This window comes from Camelina sativa, chromosome 11 (assembly GCF_030686135.1).
Source record: "Camelina sativa cultivar CO46 ecotype springtype chromosome 11, ASM3068613v1".
Taxonomy (NCBI): Eukaryota; Viridiplantae; Streptophyta; class Magnoliopsida; order Brassicales; family Brassicaceae; genus Camelina; species Camelina sativa.
The window spans coordinates 7,003,271-7,026,005 of record NC_141890.1 but is presented as its reverse complement, the minus strand read 5'-3'; the positions used below and the strand labels follow the sequence as shown (position 1 = coordinate 7,026,005).

Below are 22,735 nucleotides of genomic sequence, written 5' to 3'. Positions count from 1 at the left end.
TAACCTAACTTTAGGTAAATCTTTGAAATCTTGTTTCACCCGTTTTCAACAATTATAGTATGGGTATGCCAAATAAAATCATCTATACATCTTTGCAAACTAGAGTTTAAAACAAAAAAAAAAACAAAAACGAAATCACCTAATATTTCTTTTGCTAATACCAATGTAAATATCTAGACATTCGTTTCATATATATAGGTATATTATCTAAACATTTTTACAATCTTGGCCTACTCAAGAAATCCAGTTTGCTTCAATATTGCGTTCCTAACTCTGCTTAAATCTCTTCCTTTCAATTTCCTTCCAACTCCCTCCATAACTGAAGACGACGATGATCTACGCCCCATGAAATATTCCTCCGGTGACACATTATCATCTTGGTCAACTTTCTTTTTTGTCTTCTTTGGGTGAACCATTGACCAATCAGGGACATTGAGAGGAGCCGAGTGTTGTCTCATGGGTGCCATTCCTTCTATCCTCTGCCTCTCCGGAATCATTCTTGGTTCGCTTGGAAGTGAAATTTGGGTTGAGAAACAAGGTTTAGTGGTATGGTTACTAATCATAAACGATGATTGATATCCATGATCAAGAACATCCCATACATCATCTTCTTGAAAATCTCCATCTCTCCAAGAACTCCATACCTCGTCTCTCATGTTGTTCTTCTCCATTGTTTACTCACCTGCTTGTACAAAATCTAACAGACGACAAAGAGAAATCTTCAATTAGACAAAAAATCTTAGAGCCACAAAATCGTATATGAGACGTTCTACACACCTTTTTGTTTGATTTATTGAGCTTGGGAGTTGGGAGAATATAATAATACAATGAGATATATGGAGTATAATCTGTGCCAAGTGAAGCACAAAGCTTTAAAAGTTTGAGAAGAGAAAGGAAGAAAGTGACACAAGAGGTGTGGGATTGAAGAGCAAATAAATAGATTGGTTCTTATTTTGTCTTTTTAGGTATGTTCCAAAGACGTGAGAATCTATATACACTATACGTCCGGACACTAATTATGATCATCAATATTTTGTTGTGTTATAGTCATAATGACGAAGATGAGTTAAACGGTCAAACAAAGTACACTACACTACTACTACACTAAAGCATATGTGGCCAATTTTACTTCTACTTTCTTTCATCACTGAAAGTAATTTAATCCTCATGAATTGAATTTGCTCTACCAGTTTTCTACTATAAAATGGGTACCACATGCAATATGTTATTTATTAGTATCGATGTCCCATTTTTTTTGTTCTTAAATAAGCCAAAAAAGTACTTCACAGATTCATCCCCTTGGAAGATCGAAAATTTGGAGCCGTTGGCTTGACAAAGGTCCAATTCAGACGGCTGACTTGGTAAATATATAGTGTTCTTTTTCTTGACAATACGAAGGTACAAAGACAACAGAGTTTTCATTGATACAGACCAATGACCATGCATGCATGCATGTTCCAGAGTTGGTGATGTTCAGAGCTTATTTTGAATGAAGCATACATTTATAGATCTACATGACAGTTATAGATCTCAAATTAATCTGGAATTCGATATATCCAACAAAAAGAGCAAGAAAATAAATTATTAGTTAGTTTTGTTTTATAAACTACTAAGCAAAATAAATGGTTGTGTTACTCGTGTACCTAGTATACTAATCTTTTTCCCCTATTAACTGATTCAGAAGATTGCCGTAAATTTGATCAAAGTAGATTTCATACAAATCTGATCAGTTAAAAAGATAATAGTATAAGATTTTGATTAAAAAATGCAGTAAATCTTGTAGACATTCATTTAACAAGGAGGTATATTATTTATTTTCTTTCTTCTAAAAGTTAAGAAATACATTTTTACCAAAAAAATAAAAGAAAAGAAAAGAAAAAGGTTATGAACTACATGAAATATTAACCATGGCGGCTAATAAATTATGGGCATATAATAACAGCATTTGCAATTAAACTAAACATGAATAAGTTGAAAAAGTTAAAAATCTAAGTTGTAATATGATTTGCTCTCTAAGAACAAACAAAACGTTGTTTTAGCTTGAAAGGAAGATTCTTCAATGGATGACGAGCGCTTGGGGCCCTGAATTTGTATAGTAGTATAGCCGTCATTCATCGAACTTTGATAGTTTACTAATATTAAATAAAAAAATATCACTCACTTCAACATTTTAACTTATCTTTGCTGACCTAATCAATTTGGGAAAGGTATGATTTGTGAAAGCGAGGGTTTTAGCATTTTGCATATTCCGGGCCTCCATCAACAATACATTTTGTGGTCCAAAATCAAACTAGATCAACAACTCTCTCCATGTGATTCGTCTACGGATCGGTACTGATGAGTGGGTGAGTAAGAAGTTAAGAATCACCCACCATAGTACAAATTCAAGTATCAACAAGCGAGATGAACGACTATCAAATCTATGCGTGTGTTTTTTTATTTTAGCAAGTAAAGGAGCTAATATTTAACAAATCACAAGTGGGTTATAGCAAGGAAGGGAGTCGATGTTAGATAAACGCTACGTTTAACCATGGAATAGAACCTTTCAATCTAGATTTCTGTGTCTTATCCTATGTAAAAATGTCCTAACATAATGAAATTTTCATATTACTAAAACGAAAACCACATTTGAGTTTTGTATTAGGCGAATCGGTTTTCCTCTCACTCATACACTGTTTTAGTTCTCCAATTGTTTAAATGGTTACTCTGTTACTAGCAATCCTTTACCGAGCCCTCTTCAAATATCCAACATCTCCCAATAATCAGAGTAGCATTCTCCTCATTACCAATGAATTTGCCCCGAATGTATATAGAAACAGAATATGTAATAAACATAATGCAACATTGGAATGTTGATGCTAGAGAAAGCATGACCAATGATGCGGATGTGCTTTGTTACTGCCTAAATGAGATCCCTTATCAAAGGTTGATGAACTTCAAAACCAAACCGAGACAATTGGGTTAAAAGCCCAATCTCTTGAAATGATCCAAACATACACAACAGAAACCAAGCATACACAACAGAGCAAAAACAATGAGAAGCATGAATAAATAACGTAGGAGCAATCTATGATCTAATGCCAAACTGGGAATCTGAATTCAACAACATACATAGTCAATTAACAAAGTGAAATCAATCTTATACTAGATTGTGAAGGAGACATAATTTATTTGAGATTTTTATTGTAATAACAAAAAGTCTGATGAGAATATTGAACATCTTTCCCCAGAGTATATTATCAGTTACAAAGCAGCAATCTATGATATTAAATAAAGCTTACATTCAATGAGCAACTAAAACATCGTTACTCAATACGTTGCTATTACCATTAGTAGATTCAAGTACGGAGTTTGGAGAAGAGTTCAAATCCAACATCGACTCCAATCCCACAGATCTCGCAGGGCCAAGTTTCTTCCTACCGATGCGGTACGGACCATAGATCTTGCTCAAGAGATGGGGCACCTGGTCCATAGTCAACATCTGCGGCGCCAAGACAAGAGAGTTCTCGGATGGCGAGGGGTCCACCAAGATGGAGCGAGTCAGTGACAGGGGAAAATTGGATCTAGCGTTGATTCTAGAGTTGCGGATCTGAGCCAAAGCCCCTGGTTTCAAGTAACGGTGGAACCCATCGTTGTTTCTTCTCACCGGAGATATGGAGGTTCCTTTCATTGGATTTGTGTTGTGTGAGTGGACCTGACGAGAAAGGTGGTAGCAAAGGATGGCTTTTTGTAAAGGAAGGAGCGGCGGGTGCGATGGAGAGAGAGGCGGGAAAATTAGAATTGGGGATTTTCAAGAGGTGGGAAACTGAAAAAAAAAAAAATCAGGTTTTTAGGGTTTTGATGAGTGGCGGCGTTTGTTTTTTTTTTTTAAAATTGAACCGGTACTCCATCCCTGGTTTATAAAAATCAGAGTCTAAACCGAGACCCGGTGATTTAATCGGGTCGGATAATTTGATCCAGACGGAGCAGACTTGATCGGGGGAACCTGGCTGGGCGTGTGTTCAATTTTTTTTTTTTTTTTGGGATCATCATTGAAAGACGAAAGAAGCTATGTCGAGGCTATGGGCGAGATTTGCGGGATTATTCAGTAGCAAGAGTTTCATCGGGGTAGACAAGACTGGTAACAAGTACTTTTCCAGATTCGAAGAGATTGACGGATTCGGCGAGTATATCCTTCTTCTTCTTCTTCTAACCTCACAAATCTCTCGTCTTTCTTTTCTCAATTTCTTTGGGTTTTCTACGTGTGATCGTGTTGTAACGATTTTGATTGGAGTTATGTGGAGTCGTCGTCATTGTGAAGTAGTAAGAATGTTTTCTGATATGCTTCTTTCTACTTTTTTCAGCTAAGGAGAAAAGATGGGTTGTCTTTAGACGAGAACAGGACCCAACTTCTATTCCTGGTAACTAAACTACTCTCCTTTTGAAAAAAAACTCCATCAAATGGTTTGTTATGTTCATTTGTTTGGGGTTAAGATACATAAATGCATACAGGAATCTAGTTACAGTTTTTTGTTTGATCAATGTTGTAGTTGAATGGATATGTTGGCTTAATGGGCAACGCAAAAAGGCTCCTACTCCTGAGGTACGATATCAACTCCCTCTTTTACCTGAATTATTTTTTTGTCAGCTTTGTGTTTTCATTCCATGGATAGATTGGCTTATATGCCTTTTGTTTTGGCCCTTTATGTTGGTTGTTTCTTACTGGTTCAGGAAATGGTTGAACTTGAAGCAAGGCGTGAGCGTGTCAAGCTTAATGTTGCTCGTATGTGTTCCATATTATTTTTTACAATTTTTTCCACAACTTATCTATTTTTTTTTTTAAACGTCTCAAGGTTCTTTTTTTCCTGGCCTCATTGATCCTTGATGCTAATAGTTTATGACTTTGAGGTCTTGATTTGTGGAACCTACAAGTTCTGAATGAACAAAGTCGAGAAATGTTTCTTTTTGCTTCTGTTGCATTTAATATGTTGCTTCAAGTTCTATGCAAATGTTTATTTGTTTTTCGTTTCCCTTCAATCCCTTGTCAAGTTCTCAAGAAAGAAGAGGAGGAGAGGAAAGCGATAGAAGGCACTGGACGCAAAGTCACGACCATTGGTAATTAACATTTAGTGCTCACATAATTTGCTCAATTTGTTTTTCATATATGAAGTGGCTCTCCTTTGTTTGTTTGAAGGTAAAGTTGAAGGTCCAGATTTGACAAGCTTTGTTCGCCAATTTCCACCGGATTCTAAAGGTATTACATTTTTCTCTTTCAATTGATTAAGGGGGTCACCATAGAATGTAGAAGACTAACTTCTTAGGTTTCATCTTTTCCAGTTCTTTTCTGAAATTCCCTTGAATCATTTGACAAAGATTGTTGTAAACAGGCATATGTATTTTTGCGGTGTTTGAACCATCGAATGGTGTCCATTACATTTCGGTGCATTAGATCTAAAGCTGTCTTCATAAAGTGTCTTTGGAATGACGTCATATGTGATAAAAAAAAATGCTTCTGAGGGACTTTGTTGATCCTTTTTCAGCTTTTCCGTGTGTAACTATTGCACTGATAACTATAGATCATGGAATGATACATCACTTTAAAGTCTGTGATTCTGGTGAAGTTCTGATAGTAAAAGATGTCCATTTTGATTGTGCTAGCTTAGAGTGGAAATAAGAATTGTTCGCTTTATGCCATTTGTTGATTCAAGGGCCTGAAATTGTTACAGTTGCTAGTTTTCCTATAACTGTAACGAGCTTATTATTCTACCATAATCTCGTGTAAGTAAGATTGACAAGTTTTTTTGTTTGTTCGTTTATTATTTAAGGTGATATACCAGAGGAAGCTAGTGAAGAAGCAGATAAATCAAGGTGAATCATCATGATTCAAAATATCTCGACACCAATCTTATCTTTGTTAAATCTTCTTACAATCTATATTTCTTGATGCAAAACAGCATTTTTCACTAGACCACCATAACCAAGTTCTCTCACATTGCTTTTAACAGGGTCAAGGAACATGAACCCGAGATAGTTACTGCAGAACCACCAGAACCAAAGTAAGTCTAGCTTTTTGTAATCCTAAAGTTCACATTGAAACATGAAATGTTCTTTCTGATTGTTACATACTGCTACTATACTGAATATATTCTCTATGAACATGAGCTTGTGTATTGTGTTGGGTATGCGTAAATCCAATCAAGCTAATGGTGATTTTGATGATGATGCAGGACAACAGAACCATCAGGTTCTGGATCATCATTTAGGCCCGGGACATGGCAGCCACCATCCTAAGCTCACCCCTCAGCACGCAGATAACAAACCAGCAGAACATTTTTCGTGCCTAATTATTTGTTTGTTGTACTCTACACAAACCGATTGGTTTGAGTCTTACAGATGAACCACCATAGACGAGAGAGCTTTTGAGAACCCTAAATACAGTATGTGGCCTTTCACGCTGTCATTAAGGAGTTAGAAGAGTCAGAATGAGAAGCCATCTTCTTATGCTTTGTTATCTTTAGGGTGTTTGTCTCTTCGCATAGTGCTCGAGACTTTTAGTTGCCTTGTCCTTCATAGCTGAAGAAAGAGATGATTGATCTTGAGATGAAATAAACTATGATCAATCAATCATGATGTTTATTTTTTCTAAGGAATATTATTGTTTATTTTTGAGATAAACTATGATCAATGTCATATATATTTTTCAATATATCGTTTAGATACCTATCAAATAAGAGTCGGCGAAAACCAATATGGGCCGAAATCTAATACGCAGGCCAATTGGAAGAGATGATATGTAATATATATATGTACTACTATTGTTTACGCACGCATACCTGAAAGAAACATAGCTCAGTCTAGAAACTCGTTCCCTCTTGAACCCTAATACATGTAAATTATGTGGTTGTTGTCTCTTTTTATTTTCCAGCTTTGAGATTCATGAGGTTGTTCCTGATTCTTACTTTTTGTCTTTCAGCTACGAAAATATTTAATCCTACGTTTGGATCTCCGAGTTTGTGATAATGGTTGCAGATGCAGAGATTCTTCTTGATCAACCCTTGCTTTCTGAGGATGAGTTACATTCATGAGGATGAGGTTTTAATTTTCTCTCTCACTTTGTTTAACCCTATTATTAGATGCCGCTTCTTTTTTGTTGTTTATCACATTGAGTCTTCTTTAGGTCCATGACTTGTAATTTTTTCATGAATTCTAACGGAGTTTTTTTTATTCTTGGAGTGAGTTATCTTAGTTTAACTAGTAAACAAATCGTTTCTTCATGTGATTTTGAGATATTATTATTATTACTAGATTTCTAACCCGCATGTTGCGCGGGACTATACTTTTTATTGTTATTAATGTGAACCGTTAAATATAATTATAACTATCCAATATTAAAATAAAAATCTGTATAGATGTCAAATTTATTTTATTAAGCGATATATAATTTCTATTTCTTTTAATATTTTTCACAATTAATTCATTTTTTTCCGTATACACTCACTACTCTCTTTTCACATTTTATTATCTCACTTGTAATATATTGATTATGAAGACATATCATAACTATTTTTTCATATTTTTCATCTTCCAATACTTTTTTTTAATCGGTTGAGTGATCATTAATTAGTAACATAGATGTAAAGAAATCTTAGAGAATATATTCACCATTTGTTGCGAAATTTCTTTGACAATGTTGTACTACACATATATTTTGCTTTCTAGTAATGAATCTTATAATTGGACTTGTTTCTATCCATAAACATCATATTATAACTCAAATATTACATTTTTATCTTAAATTGTTTGAAAAAAGAAAAATTATGTTCACATATATATATTTTATACTTAAAATATATATAGCCTACTATGTTTCTACTTTTTATATAGTGTTCTTTAAATTTAATTCTCCTAAATCTACAAACTCATAAGATTCATCTAACTTTTAAATATGTGTACTTATGCAAAAATATAACTCTTTTTAATTTTTAATTAAAAAATTCTACAATCTACCGCTACTATTATAATTGTTTTTATTACAAATAGCTTTCTCAATATCTTCTTAGTATTTTTCACTATTCTTTTCTTGGTGTGTGTGATGTTCATAATAAGTTTTCTTTAATATGTTTTATTTCAAGTAACCTTATACATTTCTCTTAAATATACACATAATTTTAATTTTTGAGCACTTGATTAATATTTTCTCCTTTTTTTGGATATACCTTTGTTTAACAAATTTCACAATTTTTCAATTTTGAAAAGGATAGATAATATTGATCATTCAAACTATTTTAATTATTTATACTATTTAGAATTCTAAATAATAATATGCACCAAATCCTTCTGGCTTTAATCCGTAACATAGATTTATAATTTAACACTAACAACATCGTCTCAAGTTTTAATATATATATATTATTAATTATATTATACTATAATTGAAAATAATAATATATACCAACTTTTAATCTAATTTAACACCAAGAATTGAATAACCTCTTGATTTAAAAAACCTTTAAATATTTGTGTTTGTTTTTGGGAAAAAACTCTTATTTTCTTTATTCTAATAAATGTAAATCTTGAAAGTAATTGTTTTTTCATTAAATATATGATAGCTCTATTTTCTCCTCTTTCTAGTTTTTTACAAATATTTACACAATTATTATATATTATGATAGAAATAACTAATTTTATATTTATGTAATCTCTGTTCATATTTTATTTTGATTATTTTTTTGGTTGTATTTTTTTTTCATTTCGTTTTTATTTTACATTTTAGTTTAAATTATTGTTTTTATAATAATTAAAATATTTAAAAATGAGTGAATTAATTGATGCATTAATTTTAGATTTTATGGACTTTAATTATGTGGATTAATTTATTAAAATTGAAAATAAGAAGTGATGAAGTGGATGAATGAGAAGAGAGAAAAGCTAACTTTATATATATATATATTTTTTTTTTTGTCAAACGACTTGTGATTCATTACTCAAAAGAGATAAAGTTTCTACAAGCAATGTTTAAGATACAAGATAGAAAGGCATTCTCCAATGCCAAAACATCAATAAAATAAAGCAGAGATAGAAATAATCGACAAGGGATTCTTGAGAGCTTTGAGCCAATTTCTTGATGAGAGAAACTGGTACATGTGAGGTCAAGGTTGCCGACAGGCTCTTCCATGAACAAATCAGTGGATGAGTAGATAGCCACAGTCATGAGACAATTTGGCGTTTTAGAAGGTGTCAAAGCTTGGCTTCTTACCGGTTGGAATACCCGGAAGAGGAGCTTGACGATAGGTCGAGAGTGGTTGGAAGTTCTCTGGAGCTTGCAGGTAGATGTAAGAGTTGCCACAGGATGAAGATTGGCCTTGAACGAAACAAAGCCGGAACCAAAGAGGCCACTAATCAGGATCCATATGTCATCCAGCATCCAACAAGAAGGTTCAATAGACAAAGCCAAACGAGATACAAATGCCATGATTCTTAGAGAATTAAAGCGAAGCCAAAGCAACAATGATGCATTACTCCTCAAATGGATTCCATAGAGTGTGTAATCTTGATCACACCATTGGCTAAAATATAGCTTCAACACATGGAACAAAAGATCATATATGGACTTACAAGAAATTGGATATGAAGCAGCAGTTGAGTGGAGGGTATTCCCGAGGTTAATAGATTGGACATGACAATGCTAGGTGATCATGGGGAATGGAGAAAGCGGATTGTGGAAGTATCGGTAACCACCATTTCCTTTGGTGTGGCTAGATACTAGAACCGGAGGTCCCGAAAGCATTGAGCTTTGATGAACAAAATTCTTCGTGGACTTAAATCGGACCAGGATTTGCAGTTGATAGTAGTTGACCCAAGACAAGGGTATCGATAGAGGATGTAATTTATGTCGAACATTCTTACATCTATCTCTAAAGAAACTTGAAATCGGGTTTAGTCGAAGTTCAGAATTTTTGCACTTGGGTTTATAGGATGTGGGCTTTGCGTTTGAAAAGCTTAACAGGCCGATAGTTGAGACAAGGCCCACCCGAGTAAACCTTAGTTTCACAAACGAAAACCAGGGAGAAAGATGAAAGCGGTGGCTGACCGTACAAGGCAGAGAACTTTGCGGGGCAGGGGGCTCCTCCGTTGAGTGACAGATCGAAAGGAACAGCCGGTGGTCGTGGTTTGATTCAAAGTTTGAACCTAGGTCCACTGGGGAAAACCCTAGATTCATAACCGCTTGCCAAAGTGAGGACTGAAGAGGATGTCTGCCCGAGTCTGTCAGAGATATTTGCGGTGCGAGAATCTTCTCTTGTGCTTGAGGGATAAGCGGAGCTAGACAGTGGCCGTGAATTGAATCAATTTGGGAAACTAGGTCCACTGGAAAAAATCCTAGTTTCTCAATCAAACGCCAAGGGGAGGAAGGGTTGTAGTGAAGCTTCTCCGATGAAAGACAGATCAGCGGGAGCGTATATTGGTTAGGTTTTGGGTCGGAGGCAGAGACAAAAGGAGTCAAAGAAGGGTTAAGCAAAAATAAAAATTGGGAAAAAAACTTGCAAAAGAGAACACTAAGATAAATAGATCGAAGACGATAAAAATATGAGACGGTGGGATCCCGACGCTGGCGAGCAGCAACCTGGGAGACTCTTTGTAGGGCTAGAACGCAATATAGATATTATTTTCATGAGGCCTTTTCTTTCGTCTATAGAGTTTTGAATATTCTCTTTATTGTTTAGTTCTGTGTTAGTCTTATCGGTGATTAACAAAGTAACAAGTTCAGATATTCCATGCATGTAAGTTTAGTAAATTAATTAAGAACAATTAGTCGATAAATATCTGGTTTGTAAAGTATTCCGTATAGGCTCAACAACACTCTTAACGAATAAAACATATATTATATTTTTGCAGGGGAAGAGGGAGCATATTTACGACACAGAATACTACATGAAAAAACGCAAGGAACTGATCCAGGCTGGTCAAATGATGATCATTGCTTCGATTGTGCTAGCTGTGCCGATGTTGTACGGCATCTGGTACAAAGTGAAGCTACCAGTTCCATTCTGTTACACGCATGGCGTCTTGGGTTACCCTCTGTGGAGTCTGGTGGTTGTGTATGCCGTGGTCGCCCTTGGTTACACCATCTTCGATTATTGGAAGCCTAGACCCAAGAAATACTAGACCGGTGGAATTGACTATATCTTCTTCTTTTTTTTTGTTTCTTTTTCTCTGTGTTTTTTTGGTTTTAGTTTTATTTATTTTTATTTTTTTTTTTGAGAAAACCTAAGAGTCTAAGACCAATTAGATTTTTTTTCTTTTTCTAAACTAGTATATCTATAGTTTTTATTACAACTTAAATTCAAGAATCTTCAAGCTCACCGATTTCTCCGTAATTAAAACTTTAAACTTTCAAAAGGAGGAAATTAAGAATCGAGTCAGGATCGATAGCATCGGAAAAGCAAAACCCTAAACATCAAGTAATTGGATATAGATTTCGATTTACATCACGAAAAGCAACAAAAGAGAAACCAGAAAGGAACGAAACTATCAACAAACTGGTAAACACATACGAAGAAACTAAAATATCGAACCAGAGCATTTGAAAGACTAGCTAGCAATCCCTTAAAGCACAAAGATCTTTGCATGGGCGCAAGACGAAGAAGAAGAAGATGGAATCGCAACGCCGATGGTAATGAAATCGCGTTTACAGAGTAAGAGAGACGCAAACCAGAGAGATCAGTGTGACGAAATAGAAGAAGACTAAGCCGATTTTGACCAAGTACAAGACCAATCCTCCCATCGCACCCCTTGGAACAAAAAAAAGTCGCAACCACGAAAGATAGAATTCCGATGGAACCTGCGTACGCCGCCCAAGCCGCCGCGGGAGAGTCGAGTCCGAAGCCGATTTGTGTGTAAACCTTGGCGACGAGAACAAGGAGCACGGCGATTGCGCTTATAGCTGTACGTCAAAGTCCACTCGTAGTTTTAAGAACCTGATTCCAAGCTCGGTCGTTGCCATCCTCACGACGACGACGACGTTCGTGATCACCATGTAAATGCGGATAAGGCAATAATAAAGTGCAGAAAGTAAAGAACACAATAACTTTGTTAACGAGGTTCGGTTTTTCCTACTCCCCGGGACTACGTCTAGATTTCGATTTCACTAGAACAAAAAAACAAATACAACCTATTCGCAAACGCGTAAATCAAGCACAACCCTCTTAATTCACCGCTCCGTTCTATAACATGAAATCTTAAGGATAATTCTCTACATTTAACTAGACTAACACCAAGCCTAGATTTAAACCAAGATAACCTAACCTTGGGCAAAACTCCCCTTGAGCCTAGACTTCAGGTCTTCGACTCTCTTGAGCAACCTTCACACACACGTCACACCGACGAACAAAGAAGCTTGATCACACAAGCACAAAACCGCGAAACTAAGCCGCACACCAACACAGAAAGCTCTCTAGGATTATAACCTTTATGCCTCAGCTCTCTTGCTTCTCTAGGACGTGCCCAACACCTCCTTATATACCCATCAAGACTTCCTAATCAGCATAGGAGAAGATTTCCAAATTTCATAAGAAATAGACTTTTTCCTTTTTGATATTTTTCTTTTCCTTGTAAAACTCCAATTTAATCAATCAACAAAATAGTAGTTTTCCTCTTCAATTCATCCTTAAACCGTCCTTCAATGTTTCCTTCTCAAACCTTCTAAAAACTTCTCAGTCACATAAAACAACAACAATCCTGTATCACGTCTTGAATCACACAGACACTACTTCAACCATCCAATACATCTTCATTCTCCCCCTTTTTGACTATGCTTGTGAACTCATCAGTATAAACACCTAAACAACATCACCAGACACATCTTCATTCTCCCGCTGAATGAGTCACAACATGGCCAAAACTAACTGGAAAATTCTCCCCGCTTTGCAATACGCGGTTGATAGCCTAGTACACCACCTCCATTGAAATTATCTTTTCTAACCCATATCTTGTTACGGCTTAGACCTCCATGGTTAACCACTTGAATGAACCTGTAACAGTTCCTTTTAACATGTCCTTGAACTCCACAATAATAGCATGTAGGACCTTGAAACCTTACATCATAAGCATTCACCATTCGGCTTCTCTCTCTCAACAATCTAAAACATCTTGGCCTAATATGCCCAACAACACCACAATGATGGCAAACAGGTCGAAACACTTGTCTAGGTGCATTCCGAAATTCAGGGATTTTTGTACCACATCCTTTCACAAATACAGTCTCTGAAGCAACCTCTGTAGCAGTATCCGAAGTAGTCTTTGAAGCAGACGTGAATTTTCCACTTGAAACAAACACCCGTTCCGATTTTGAAACTTTTCCTTCATATCCAAGGCCACACTTATCTGTCTTGCCATTATTCAGAATATGATCCAACTTCTATGTACCATTATTAAGCATCCTCAAATTCTTTTGAGTTTCTTCAAGTTTCACTTTAGCTTGTGATGCTTCTTCTTCCTTCTCTGTTGCATGTTTCTCTGCTTCAACGACTTTAGCCTCTAACTCGAGCTTCTCCTTAATCAAAACTGAATTTTCATCAACTACCTTAAGCCAATGTGCATACAACTTCTCATAACTCTTACCAAGTTCTTCATAACTCATATCCTCTAAATCACTATCACTCTCAGACTCATGCTCTGTTGCAGTTGCAGGTTTTGCTGCAGATTCAGACGCAGTTGCAGACGCTGATTCAGAACTATCTTCAAAAGTTGTAAATGCCACAAAATTCTTCATATCTTCTTCTTCATCTAAATCAGTTTCAGAATCACTAGTAACAACATTCATAGCCTTCTTCTTATGCTTTTGTAGATTGGCACAATCAGACCGTACATGACCATATCCTTTGCATTCAAAACATTGAACATTCTTTGCTGAAGTCTTCTTCTCTTCACCCATTCTACTTTTCTTCTCTTCACCCTTACACTTCAGAAATTTGGCAAACTGTCTTGATAACATAGCCATTGAATCTTCACAAGATGATACCTTAAGAGCTACTTCAATGTCAACTTCCTTCTTTATTGCTTCCTTAACAACATCATCTTTCTTCTTTACTCCTTCAGCTTCATATGCTTTGCTTAATTCAAAAGCTTTAAGAATCCCAACAAACTCATCAAAAGCCATCTCATCTAAATTATGAGCTTCTTCAACTGCAGAAATTTTTGACTCAAATTTTGCAGGCAATGACCGCTTCAACTTCTTCACAAGCTTTTTGTCTTTGTACTGCTTTCCAAGAGCAAAAGCCTCATTAGAAATATCACATAACTTAGCACTGAACTCAGCCACTGTTTCTTTTTCTTCCATCCTTAGATTCTCAAATTGTGAAGCCAACATATCCAGCTTTGTTCTCTTAACACTTGAAGTACCTTCAAACATATTCTCCAATGACTTCCACGCTTTCTGAGCTGATACACATTGAGAAATCAACTTGAAGTGGCTTGAATCAATAGCATTGTAAATCGCAGTCTTGGCTGTAGAATTACAACTTGATAGCTTTTTCTCTGCAGCAGTCCACTTATCTCTTGGCTTAAGACACTCAACGCCTTTATCATCCACAAATTTAGGGGGCTCCCAACCAAGCTCAATCGAATTCCAACAATCTTCATCAAGGTTACTAATAAACGCTTGCATACGAATCTTCCAATATCCGTAATTCGTTGAATCAAGCAACGGTGGTCTTGACATAGACGTGCCTTCTCTGTATGAATTCATCACAACTGATTCAAAGCTCTGCCTCACTTCCTGAACTACCCTCACCCTTGATCTACCCAAAACTAGACTGAATCTCTATCGAGAATCCGCTCTGATACCACTTGTAAATGCGGATGAGGTAATAATAAAGTGCAGAAAGTAAAGAACACAATAACTTTGTTAACGAGGTTCGGTTTTTCCTACTCTCCGGGAGCACGTCCAGATTTCGATTTCACTAGAACAAGAAAGCAAATACAACCTATTCGCAAACGCGTAAATCAAGCACAAACCTCTTAATTCACCGCTCCGTTCTATAACATGAAATCTTAAGGATAATTCTCTACCCTTAACTAGACTAACACCAAGCCTAGATTTAAACCAAGATAACCTAACTTTGGGCTAAACTCCCCCTGAGCCTAGACTTCAGGTCTTCAACTCTCTTGAGCAGCCTTCACACACACTTGTCACACCGACGAACAAAGAAGCTTGATCACACAAGCACAAAACCGCGAAACTAAGCCGCACACCAACACAAAAAGCTCTCTAGGATTATAACCTTTATGCCTCAGCTCTCTTGCTTCTCTAGGACGTGCCCAACACCTCCTTATATACCCATCAAGACTTCCTAATCAGCATAGGAGAAGATTTCCAAATTTTATAAGAAATAGATTTTTTTCTTTTTGATATTTTCCTTGTCCTTGTAAAACTCCAATTTAATCAACCAACGAAATAGTAGTTTTCTTCTTCAATTCATCCTTAAACTGTCTTTCAATGTTTCCTTCTCAAACCTTCTAGAAACTTCTCAGTCACATAAAACAACAACAATCCTGTATCACGTCTTGAATCACACAGACACTACTTCAGCCATCCAATACATCTTCACACCAGGCGCAGCTCCTTGATGACGACGATCTCCACCGTTGTTTCTGCCGCGGCGAGACATCTTTCGTGAATCTTGTTGTATCGGAGAAAATGAAAAATTTGCAGAGGATTAGTGATTTTTCCAAGAGGATTAGTATTTGGGAGTCTTGACACACTTTACACTGTATTTATTATATTTATAACCGACTCTTCTCTCATTCTCTCTACTAACAAACAACCCAACAAACCTTAACGGCCATTTGAACTCTTTTTTTATTATTATTTTTTTCTATATTTCAAAGCAAAAAAAAAAAAAAATGCAATTACAGAATGGTCAAAGGTTCACAGTGGATTATAAGCCGTCCGTTCTAGAGTCTTGACTCCAATCCAACGGTTAATTGATGTAGCCATGATGTGACCTTCACTAATCTGAGCCAGACTTTGAATACGCATGACTTGCACGTGACTTTATATTTTTTCTTGCTTATTTCTTTTTGTTTGGTAAAGTGTTTTTTTATCGCCTTTTTCCCCGAGACCTGGCATTTCTCTTTGAGTTGCTCAAAGAATTTCTCGGCCAAAATTAAATCAAAAACATAAAAAAGGGCCCATTTTCTTCAGAATCGTTTCTCAACCCTGAAAGCAAAGTTATGTGGCAAAATCTGATTGGGTATTGAGAAAATATAAAAGACAAAAAATAATTTTTTCACTCATTTTTTTTTTTTTTTTTTCTTTTCCCTCTCTCGACGAAACCTTCTCGAATTGGGATTCCTCTTCACTTCTCATATATTTCAATCGATTCAACTTGAATCGATTGCTTATTCCGGCATAAATACGTGAGATCTTGGTATTTGAGAACGATTGATGTTCGGTTCTGTTCCAATCGTTCTGTTTAACGATCCGAGGAGTCGGATCTGACGGCTGACGGCAATCGATCTCCGACTGCGATAGGAGCATGCATGATGATCAGAGGGAGTTCAAGAGACCGCCGTCCCAAATCAGGATCTCGGTAACAATGCTCCAAGCCAGGCAAGTTTCTCTGTCTGTGAGGTCGTTGTTCAGGGGGTTCATTTTTATTGTAACATGTACATTGGTTGAATTTTGTTCTAGTTCTCAAAAGGCTGCTCAGATTTTAATTTCATGCCTATTGGTCCACTTTTATATGGCTGTCTATCTTTATATCCTTTTATATGGAAATCCACTGGAATGTGTAGGATGTGGAACGATCATTTCTTTTGAGATGGCAAAAAAAAAAAATGAAATGTGGAGATAAATTGTTGTGTAAACCATGTTCAAGGGTATGTATGATCCCTGTTCTGTGTTTATGCTTAGTTTAGTTGTAAGTGATGCAGAAATGGTTGCAAGGTGTAAGCCTATTTTCGTTGTTGTTGCAGTTGACAAAATCAAAGCACATTTGTGGTATATGCAAGAAGATAAGGAATCATTTGGACCGTCAAACCTGGGTATGAAATGAAAAATATTAAGTTCTATACAGGTGTAGCTTCAGGTTTTGGTTGTTTTCTATTTTGACTTTTGATACCTGTGTGGTAAATTAGGTGCGCTGGGATGGTTGTAAAGTCTGGGTACACGCAGAGTGTGACCAAATATCAAATAAGCATCTAAAGGTATGTTAATTTTTTTATTTCATCAAGGCTATCCTCTTCTCATCTGTTTGCGTGTGTTGAGATCAAGCTCATTTTGTGGTCTGAAGGATTTGGGGGAAACAGATTACTACTGTCCTACTTGCAGAGCTAAATTTAACTTTGAACTATCAGATTCAGAATATCAAAACTCATAGTCAAAGTAGGCCTCGTTTTCTTTACTTTTGTTATTGTTTTAGCAACAACTGCCTTGGGTCATTTTTTTTAAGCATATATAAAGCAAGAACCTTTAGAGATTGCAATTACTTTCGCTAGATGTTCAGGTCTCTTTGATGAATGAATTTCAGAGTGTCTTACTCCATGTTGTTTATTTACAGGGTGGTATGTAAGTGTGGCTCCTGTGGACCTAAAAGGAAAGCACTTAGTGAATGGGAAAGACATACCGGATCAAAGTCAAAAAATTGGAAGACCAGTTTGAAAGTCAAAGCTCGAAGCTGTCACTAGAAGAATGGGTTTGTACATTTTACTCTTATGGTCTCTTTCAGTTATATTGGCTTCTTACTTCTGAGTTGTATCTGACTTACTTAAAATTATTTGAATGATCAACCTATGTAGGTTTCTCTAGTGTAAATAAATTTTGTAAAATACTTAAAGGGTTGCTTTCATTAGTTTAATCTTAATTATATGATTAATTTATTTTTGAACAACCCATATGGGTTGCTCCATTGGCCATGCTTCAAGGCCGAAAATCCAATTTTTTTTTTGGTAATGATTACAAATTTTAATATCATATGCTTAAGCTTGTTCATTGACATGTGCAAAATGTATATGTTTTATGAGGGCTCAATCATATACACAAACCCTCGCTAAATAAAAAAAACAGTTTGGGCCGAAATCTATTACGAAGGCCCATTGGAAGAGGTATATATATTGTTTACGCACGCATACACAAGGAAATAAACATAGTTCAGCCTATAAAACTCGTTCTTTCTTAAACCCTAATATCTACATGTAAATTATGTGATTGTTGTTTCTTTTTATTTTCCCCAGCTTTGAGATTCGTGAGGTTGTTCCTGATTCTTACTTTTTTTCTTTCAGCTACGAAAATATTAAATCGGACGTTGGATCTCCGAGTTTGTGATAATGGTTGCAGATGCAGAGATTCTTCTTGATCAACCTTTACTGTCCGAGTCTGAGGATGAGCTCTTACATTCTGAGGATGAGACTGAGGATGAGACTGAGACTGAGGATGAGACTGAGTCTGAGGTCTTATTTTATTTCCTCTCTCTCTGTTTAACTCTATTATTAGAATATATGCTAGATAGATTGCCAATTTTTTTTTTGTTTATCACATTGAGTTTGGGGAGTCCATTAGTAATTACCTTTTTGGTTTCCTGAATTTTTGATATATTATTGCATGAGGTCTGTTTCTTCCATTTAAAATAGAGATTGAATATTCTCTTCTGTTAGTTTTTTTGTTTTAGTCTTATCGTGGTATTAGCTTATCAAGTTTTGTATTTATCATCTTGTTTACTAGATTTAGTTTTTATTCCATGGTTGGGAGTTTGGTAAAACAAGAATTAGTCGATAATTTGGTTTTTGTAACCTGATAGGCTTAACTCAACTCTAACTAAATATATATGTATATCAACAAAAACAAAATTGCAGGTGGATGAGGATATATACGACGCAGAATACTTCATGAAACTACACAAGGAACTGAACCGGTTGAGGCGAGTGTTGAACATGATTACGATTGTACTAGCTGCACTGTTGGTGTATATCATCATATACGGAGTGAAGCTACCAGTACCATTCTATTGTCAAGTCTTTGGTTACCCAGTGCCAGTGCTATGGGTTGTGGCGATTGTGTTTTTCTTGTTACCTATTTTTGTTTTGTTTTAATTCAATTTTTTTTTTCTTTTTCGTATGTGTTTTTGGTTTTAGTTTTTAGATTTTTGGAAGTTAAATTTTTTTTTTCTTTTTTTCAAATGAAATAGGAAACGAAAATTCCACAATTTGCTCACCGATTTGCTCCGTAAAACCTTAATCCAGTCATCACTCACTTGTATAACAAGTTGGAAACAATTTTAGAATACGATGAGTAAAACCCTAAACATGAAGAAAGTGGATTTCGATTTACATCACGAAAAAAGCACAAATGAATGAATCTATCAACCCAAATTGGTAAAGCAAAACACACGAAAGAAACTGAAATCTTGAACCAGAGCATTTCGACGAAGACGACTTTATAACAAATCCATAAAAGCACAAAGATCTTTGGGCATGGGCGTGCGTGGAAGAGATCACCAAGACTAAGAAGAAGGAGAAGATGAATCGCAACGCCGATGGTAATGAAATCGCGTTTACAGATGAGTAAGAGAGACGCAAACCAGAGAGATCAGTGTGACGAAGTAGAAGAAGACTAAGCCGATCTTGACCAAGTCCAAGACCAATCCTCCTCCCATCGCATCCCTCGGAACAAAAAAAGTCGCGCCCACGAAAGATAGAATTCCGATGGAACCTGCGTACGCCACCCAAACCGCCGCGGGAGAGTCGAGTCCGAAGCCGATTTGTGTGTAAACCTTGGCGACAAGAACAAGGAGAACGGCGATGGCGCCTATAGCTACACGTCGAAGTCCACTCGTAGTTTTTGTAAAAAACATATGTGTGCTAGAACTATCAATTTGTATGATGAGGGTGTGTAACGAGATTGCAAGTGCATAAAGTAAAGTGACACTGAGAGTTTGTTAACGAGGTTCGGTTAACAACCTACATCCCCGGGACCTAGTCCAGAAATCATCCACTAGAAAAGGCCGCAACCTACAATTGCTATATGGCATCCACCACTCTTTTCTAGAATTACAATGAAAGAAATTACTACTCTATTGTCTTTTCCGACGAGTATAGCTTCACAACAAAACCATCAAAAGATATTTTCATCTTCTTGATGGGGCAACGTCACACACATGTGTGCCTCTCTCGATAAACCCTAGACGCGCAACCTATCTTTGTCACGGCTGCCATCTATATATACTCGAGACAAAAACCCTAAGCTCCAAATATTCTCGCAATCTTATTTTCTTTATTCGAGAGTATCTTGATAGCCACTCAAAGAAACTTCACGGCTCCAATAGAATCACGCCACATCATCTTCAATCCAAGCCTGATTCGTCCATGTTTAATTTTCATCTTGCATGACACAACAGCTCCTTGTTGAACAACAAGACTTTGCACACTCGTCTCTGTTGCATCAACATACGCAGTCTAACAACCAGTAACAAATATACTTTCAATCTCCCCCTTTGTTACTGAGTTTTAGAACTCAAGCTCATCTTGTAACTTATACTTTGATGATCTTTAACCTTCAATATTGTCTTAGAATCTCTCTCTATATTGTCACCGCATCTGTGATTATTTTGACCTAGTGTGTATGTTTCACATGTTGCAACAGTTCTATCATGTTCCAGCAAATACACAACTCAGCAACATCACAAGTATACTAACAATCTCCCCCTTGATGGTTGAGTTGCAACTCAAACGATTTAGCATCTTCCGTCTCTCCCTGTTTAGCTTTGTTTGATGCTCAAGCAAATAATCATTCAGTTAAAAAACAAAATCTGAAGCAGCTGTCGTTGTAGTATGTGTACATCTGGCTTCACTAAACACATATTCTCATACAAATTCCTTCATAACTTAGAACTTTAGCAGCAACAACTTCTTGAATTTCAAAAGCGATATCCCAATTTTCACCTACAAGACACTTCAGCTTCCTGGGTTACAACTTAATCGGAGTTACTCAAGTATGGGTATTCTACCTCAGATTGATCACGACCAATATCTCTTTGTTGATGTCACTTAAGCTAACCTTGCAGAACTGAATCGGAGTTACACAACTCTGAGTATTCTACCTCAGCTTGATCCCGACCATCTTATACTAATAGTGAAAATGAATCCTTCTCTTGAACTTCAATAACTGAGTGCTCGCTTCTCTTTCTTCTTTCAATAATCAGAGATTTTTCTTGCCCTACAGACCAGCCTTGTAGTATCCAATGTCTTCATGCTTTCATTCAGCTACAGCATCACCAATATGCATACTCTCCCCCAACGTGAGTGCACATTCATATAAAAACAAGGATGAAGACATATAAGCACGAAAACACAACAAGCTTCCTATCATGGCTTGTACAAGTGGTTCTGCAACATGCTTTTGTAGAACCTGATGTTCAACCCCAACATTGTCTTCAGTGATTATCTTTGAGAGATTGCAGCATAGGTTGATTTCCTCAGACTCTCTGCAACATTGATCATACTTTTTCTCATCATTCTCGAATTTTTTATTGTACAGATCCTTTTTAGCCACCCAGACTTTACAAAAACGATAAGGATCAATAAAACACTTTCTTGCCATCCAAAGCTCCTTGATCTTGTTCTTGAATTTGTAGCAATAAGTTCGAACATGACCTGCTTTACCACAGTGAAAATATACATATGTCCTTCTTCCTCGTTTGGAATCTGTCCAGATTTTCTGTGAATTTACGGACCTGATATATGGTTGTCTGTTTCTTAATGGTGCTACAACCCTCTCCTGTTGTTCAACTCTGTTAAGAACAGAAGACTCCACTTCATGCGTTACATTGCTTTTCACAAAACTTACAGACTTATTGGGAGACAACAGTTCAACAGCTTGTTCCTTGTCATAACCTAGACCTCGATGTTGGGATCCTACAATTCCCATCGATAAGATCTCATCCACTTTTGACCTTCATTGCTAACATTCTGATTTTTTTTTTTTTTTTTTTTTGTGATTCTCATTCAACTCCCTTTTTAAGCTTGTCGATCTTTTCTTTTCTAAACCATACTTTTCTTGAAGATTTCTCAGTTTCCTCTCAAACAACTCCTTTTCAGTAAGAGGGAGTTCCTGGTTGGTGCAACAGAGACCTTCTGTTGTACCACTCTTTCCAGAATTTGACTACGCTTCATGATTTATCCCCTCTAAGATAAACGATCTCTGTCTCTGTAACTTCTTCGACTATGAGTCTTCAATTCCAGAAGAACTCAACAAAAGACTTCACCATTCGCTTCTATGTTCTCCTTCTAGCCACACATCCAGGATCTAACCTGTTAGAGACTACAAACTCAAGTCGGTTTCCCGCTCTGCTACCAATTGTAAAAAACATATGTGTGCTAGAACTATCAATATGTATGATGAGGGTGTGTAATGAGATTGCAAGTGCATAAAGTAAAGTGACACAGAGAGTTTGTTAACGAAGTTCGGTTAACAACCTACATCCCCGGGACCTAGTCCAGAAATCATCCACTAGAAAATACCGCAACCTACAATTGCTATATGGCATCCACCACTCTTTTCTAGAATTACAATGAAAGAAACTACTACTCTATTGTCTTCTCCGACGAGTATAGCTTCACAACAAAACCATCAAAAGATCTTTTCATCTTCTTAATATGGCAACGTCACACACATGTGTGCCTCTCTCGATAAACCCTAGACGCGCAACCTATCTTTGTCACGACTGCCATCTATATATACTCGAGACAAAAACCCTAAGCTCCA

The 22,735-nt window shown here is 36.5% G+C and overlaps 6 protein-coding genes and 1 pseudogene across 10 annotated transcripts; 3 read left to right on the top strand and 4 right to left on the bottom strand.

Moving 5' to 3' along the window:
• Nucleotides 1-9: 9 nt before the first annotated feature.
• Nucleotides 10-907, bottom strand: LOC104722238 (uncharacterized). Its single transcript, XM_010440376.3, has 2 exons — nt 778-907; nt 10-697 (listed from the first exon to the last, which is right to left on the bottom strand). The coding sequence occupies exon 2, from the start codon at nt 669-671 to the stop codon at nt 231-233; it is 441 nt and encodes a 146-aa protein (XP_010438678.2). The 5' UTR covers nt 672-697; nt 778-907; the 3' UTR covers nt 10-230.
• A 2,250-nt stretch (nt 908-3,157) lies between these two features.
• LOC104722237 (uncharacterized) lies at nt 3,158-3,789 on the bottom strand. Its single transcript, XM_010440375.3, has one exon. It carries the CDS (start codon nt 3,668-3,670, stop codon nt 3,284-3,286), a length of 387 nt encoding a protein of 128 aa, XP_010438677.1. The 5' UTR covers nt 3,671-3,789; the 3' UTR covers nt 3,158-3,283.
• A 92-nt stretch (nt 3,790-3,881) lies between these two features.
• LOC104722236 (uncharacterized) lies at nt 3,882-6,683 on the top strand. Of its 2 annotated transcripts, none has more exons than XM_010440374.3 (9): nt 3,882-4,162; nt 4,344-4,400; nt 4,530-4,582; nt 4,711-4,762; nt 5,029-5,094; nt 5,174-5,233; nt 5,805-5,847; nt 5,985-6,035; nt 6,207-6,683. In XM_010440374.3, exons 1-9 carry the CDS (start codon nt 4,051-4,053, stop codon nt 6,268-6,270), a joined length of 558 nt encoding a protein of 185 aa, XP_010438676.1. In that variant the 5' UTR covers nt 3,882-4,050; the 3' UTR covers nt 6,271-6,683. The 2 variants fall into 2 exon arrangements, with proteins under 2 accessions (XP_010438676.1, XP_087330633.1); XM_087474507.1 differs by having other exon boundaries at nt 4,026-4,166.
• A 2,276-nt stretch (nt 6,684-8,959) lies between these two features.
• Nucleotides 8,960-9,451, bottom strand: LOC147933709 (uncharacterized). The gene has a single exon (XM_087472298.1). The coding sequence runs from the start codon at nt 9,449-9,451 to the stop codon at nt 8,960-8,962; it is 492 nt and encodes a 163-aa protein (XP_087328424.1).
• Nucleotides 9,452-12,877: 3,426 nt separating this feature from the next.
• LOC147933708 (uncharacterized) lies at nt 12,878-14,722 on the bottom strand (annotated as a pseudogene).
• A 1,381-nt stretch (nt 14,723-16,103) lies between these two features.
• Nucleotides 16,104-17,858, top strand: LOC104722235 (PHD finger protein). Of its 4 annotated transcripts, XM_087474506.1 has the most exons (6): nt 16,268-16,588; nt 16,774-16,857; nt 16,954-17,022; nt 17,116-17,184; nt 17,271-17,362; nt 17,538-17,858. In XM_087474506.1, the coding sequence occupies exons 2-5, from the start codon at nt 16,816-16,818 to the stop codon at nt 17,355-17,357; spliced, it is 267 nt and encodes an 88-aa protein (XP_087330632.1). In that variant the 5' UTR covers nt 16,268-16,588; nt 16,774-16,815; the 3' UTR covers nt 17,358-17,362; nt 17,538-17,858. The 4 variants fall into 4 exon arrangements, 1 of the variants encoding a protein (XP_087330632.1); XR_002034012.2 differs by lacking the exon at nt 17,271-17,362 and having other exon boundaries at nt 16,104-16,588; XR_015572074.1 differs by lacking the exon at nt 16,774-16,857 and having other exon boundaries at nt 16,279-16,588.
• A 374-nt stretch (nt 17,859-18,232) lies between these two features.
• Nucleotides 18,233-19,177, top strand: LOC147933707 (uncharacterized). The gene is made up of 2 exons (XM_087471937.1): nt 18,233-18,426; nt 18,829-19,177. Exons 1-2 carry the CDS (start codon nt 18,304-18,306, stop codon nt 19,063-19,065), a joined length of 360 nt encoding a protein of 119 aa, XP_087328063.1. The 5' UTR covers nt 18,233-18,303; the 3' UTR covers nt 19,066-19,177.
• Nucleotides 19,178-22,735: the final 3,558 nt, after the last annotated feature.

Bases quoted from the DNA above. Each gene is read 5' to 3' on its own strand.
- LOC147933709 (XM_087472298.1), bottom strand. From the start codon at position 9,451: ATGGCATTTGTATCTCGTTTGGCTTTGTCTATTGAACCTTCTTGTTGG.
- LOC104722238 (XM_010440376.3), bottom strand. From the start codon at position 671: ATGGAGAAGAACAACATGAGAGACGAGGTATGGAGTTCTTGGAGAGAT.
- LOC147933707 (XM_087471937.1), top strand. From the start codon at position 18,304: ATGGTTGCAGATGCAGAGATTCTTCTTGATCAACCTTTACTGTCCGAG. The intron at 18,427-18,828 runs GTCTTATTTTAT...ACAAAATTGCAG, and splicing joins AGGATGAGACTGAGTCTGAG to GTGGATGAGGATATATACGA.
- LOC104722237 (XM_010440375.3), bottom strand. From the start codon at position 3,670: ATGAAAGGAACCTCCATATCTCCGGTGAGAAGAAACAACGATGGGTTC.
- LOC104722236 (XM_010440374.3), top strand. From the start codon at position 4,051: ATGTCGAGGCTATGGGCGAGATTTGCGGGATTATTCAGTAGCAAGAGT. The intron at 4,583-4,710 runs GTACGATATCAA...TTACTGGTTCAG, and splicing joins AAAAGGCTCCTACTCCTGAG to GAAATGGTTGAACTTGAAGC. The intron at 5,848-5,984 runs GTGAATCATCAT...TGCTTTTAACAG, and splicing joins GAAGAAGCAGATAAATCAAG to GGTCAAGGAACATGAACCCG.
- LOC104722235 (XM_087474506.1), top strand. From the start codon at position 16,816: ATGAAATGTGGAGATAAATTGTTGTGTAAACCATGTTCAAGG. The intron at 16,858-16,953 runs GTATGTATGATC...TTGTTGTTGCAG, and splicing joins TGTGTAAACCATGTTCAAGG to TTGACAAAATCAAAGCACAT. The intron at 17,185-17,270 runs GTATGTTAATTT...TGTGGTCTGAAG, and splicing joins TATCAAATAAGCATCTAAAG to GATTTGGGGGAAACAGATTA.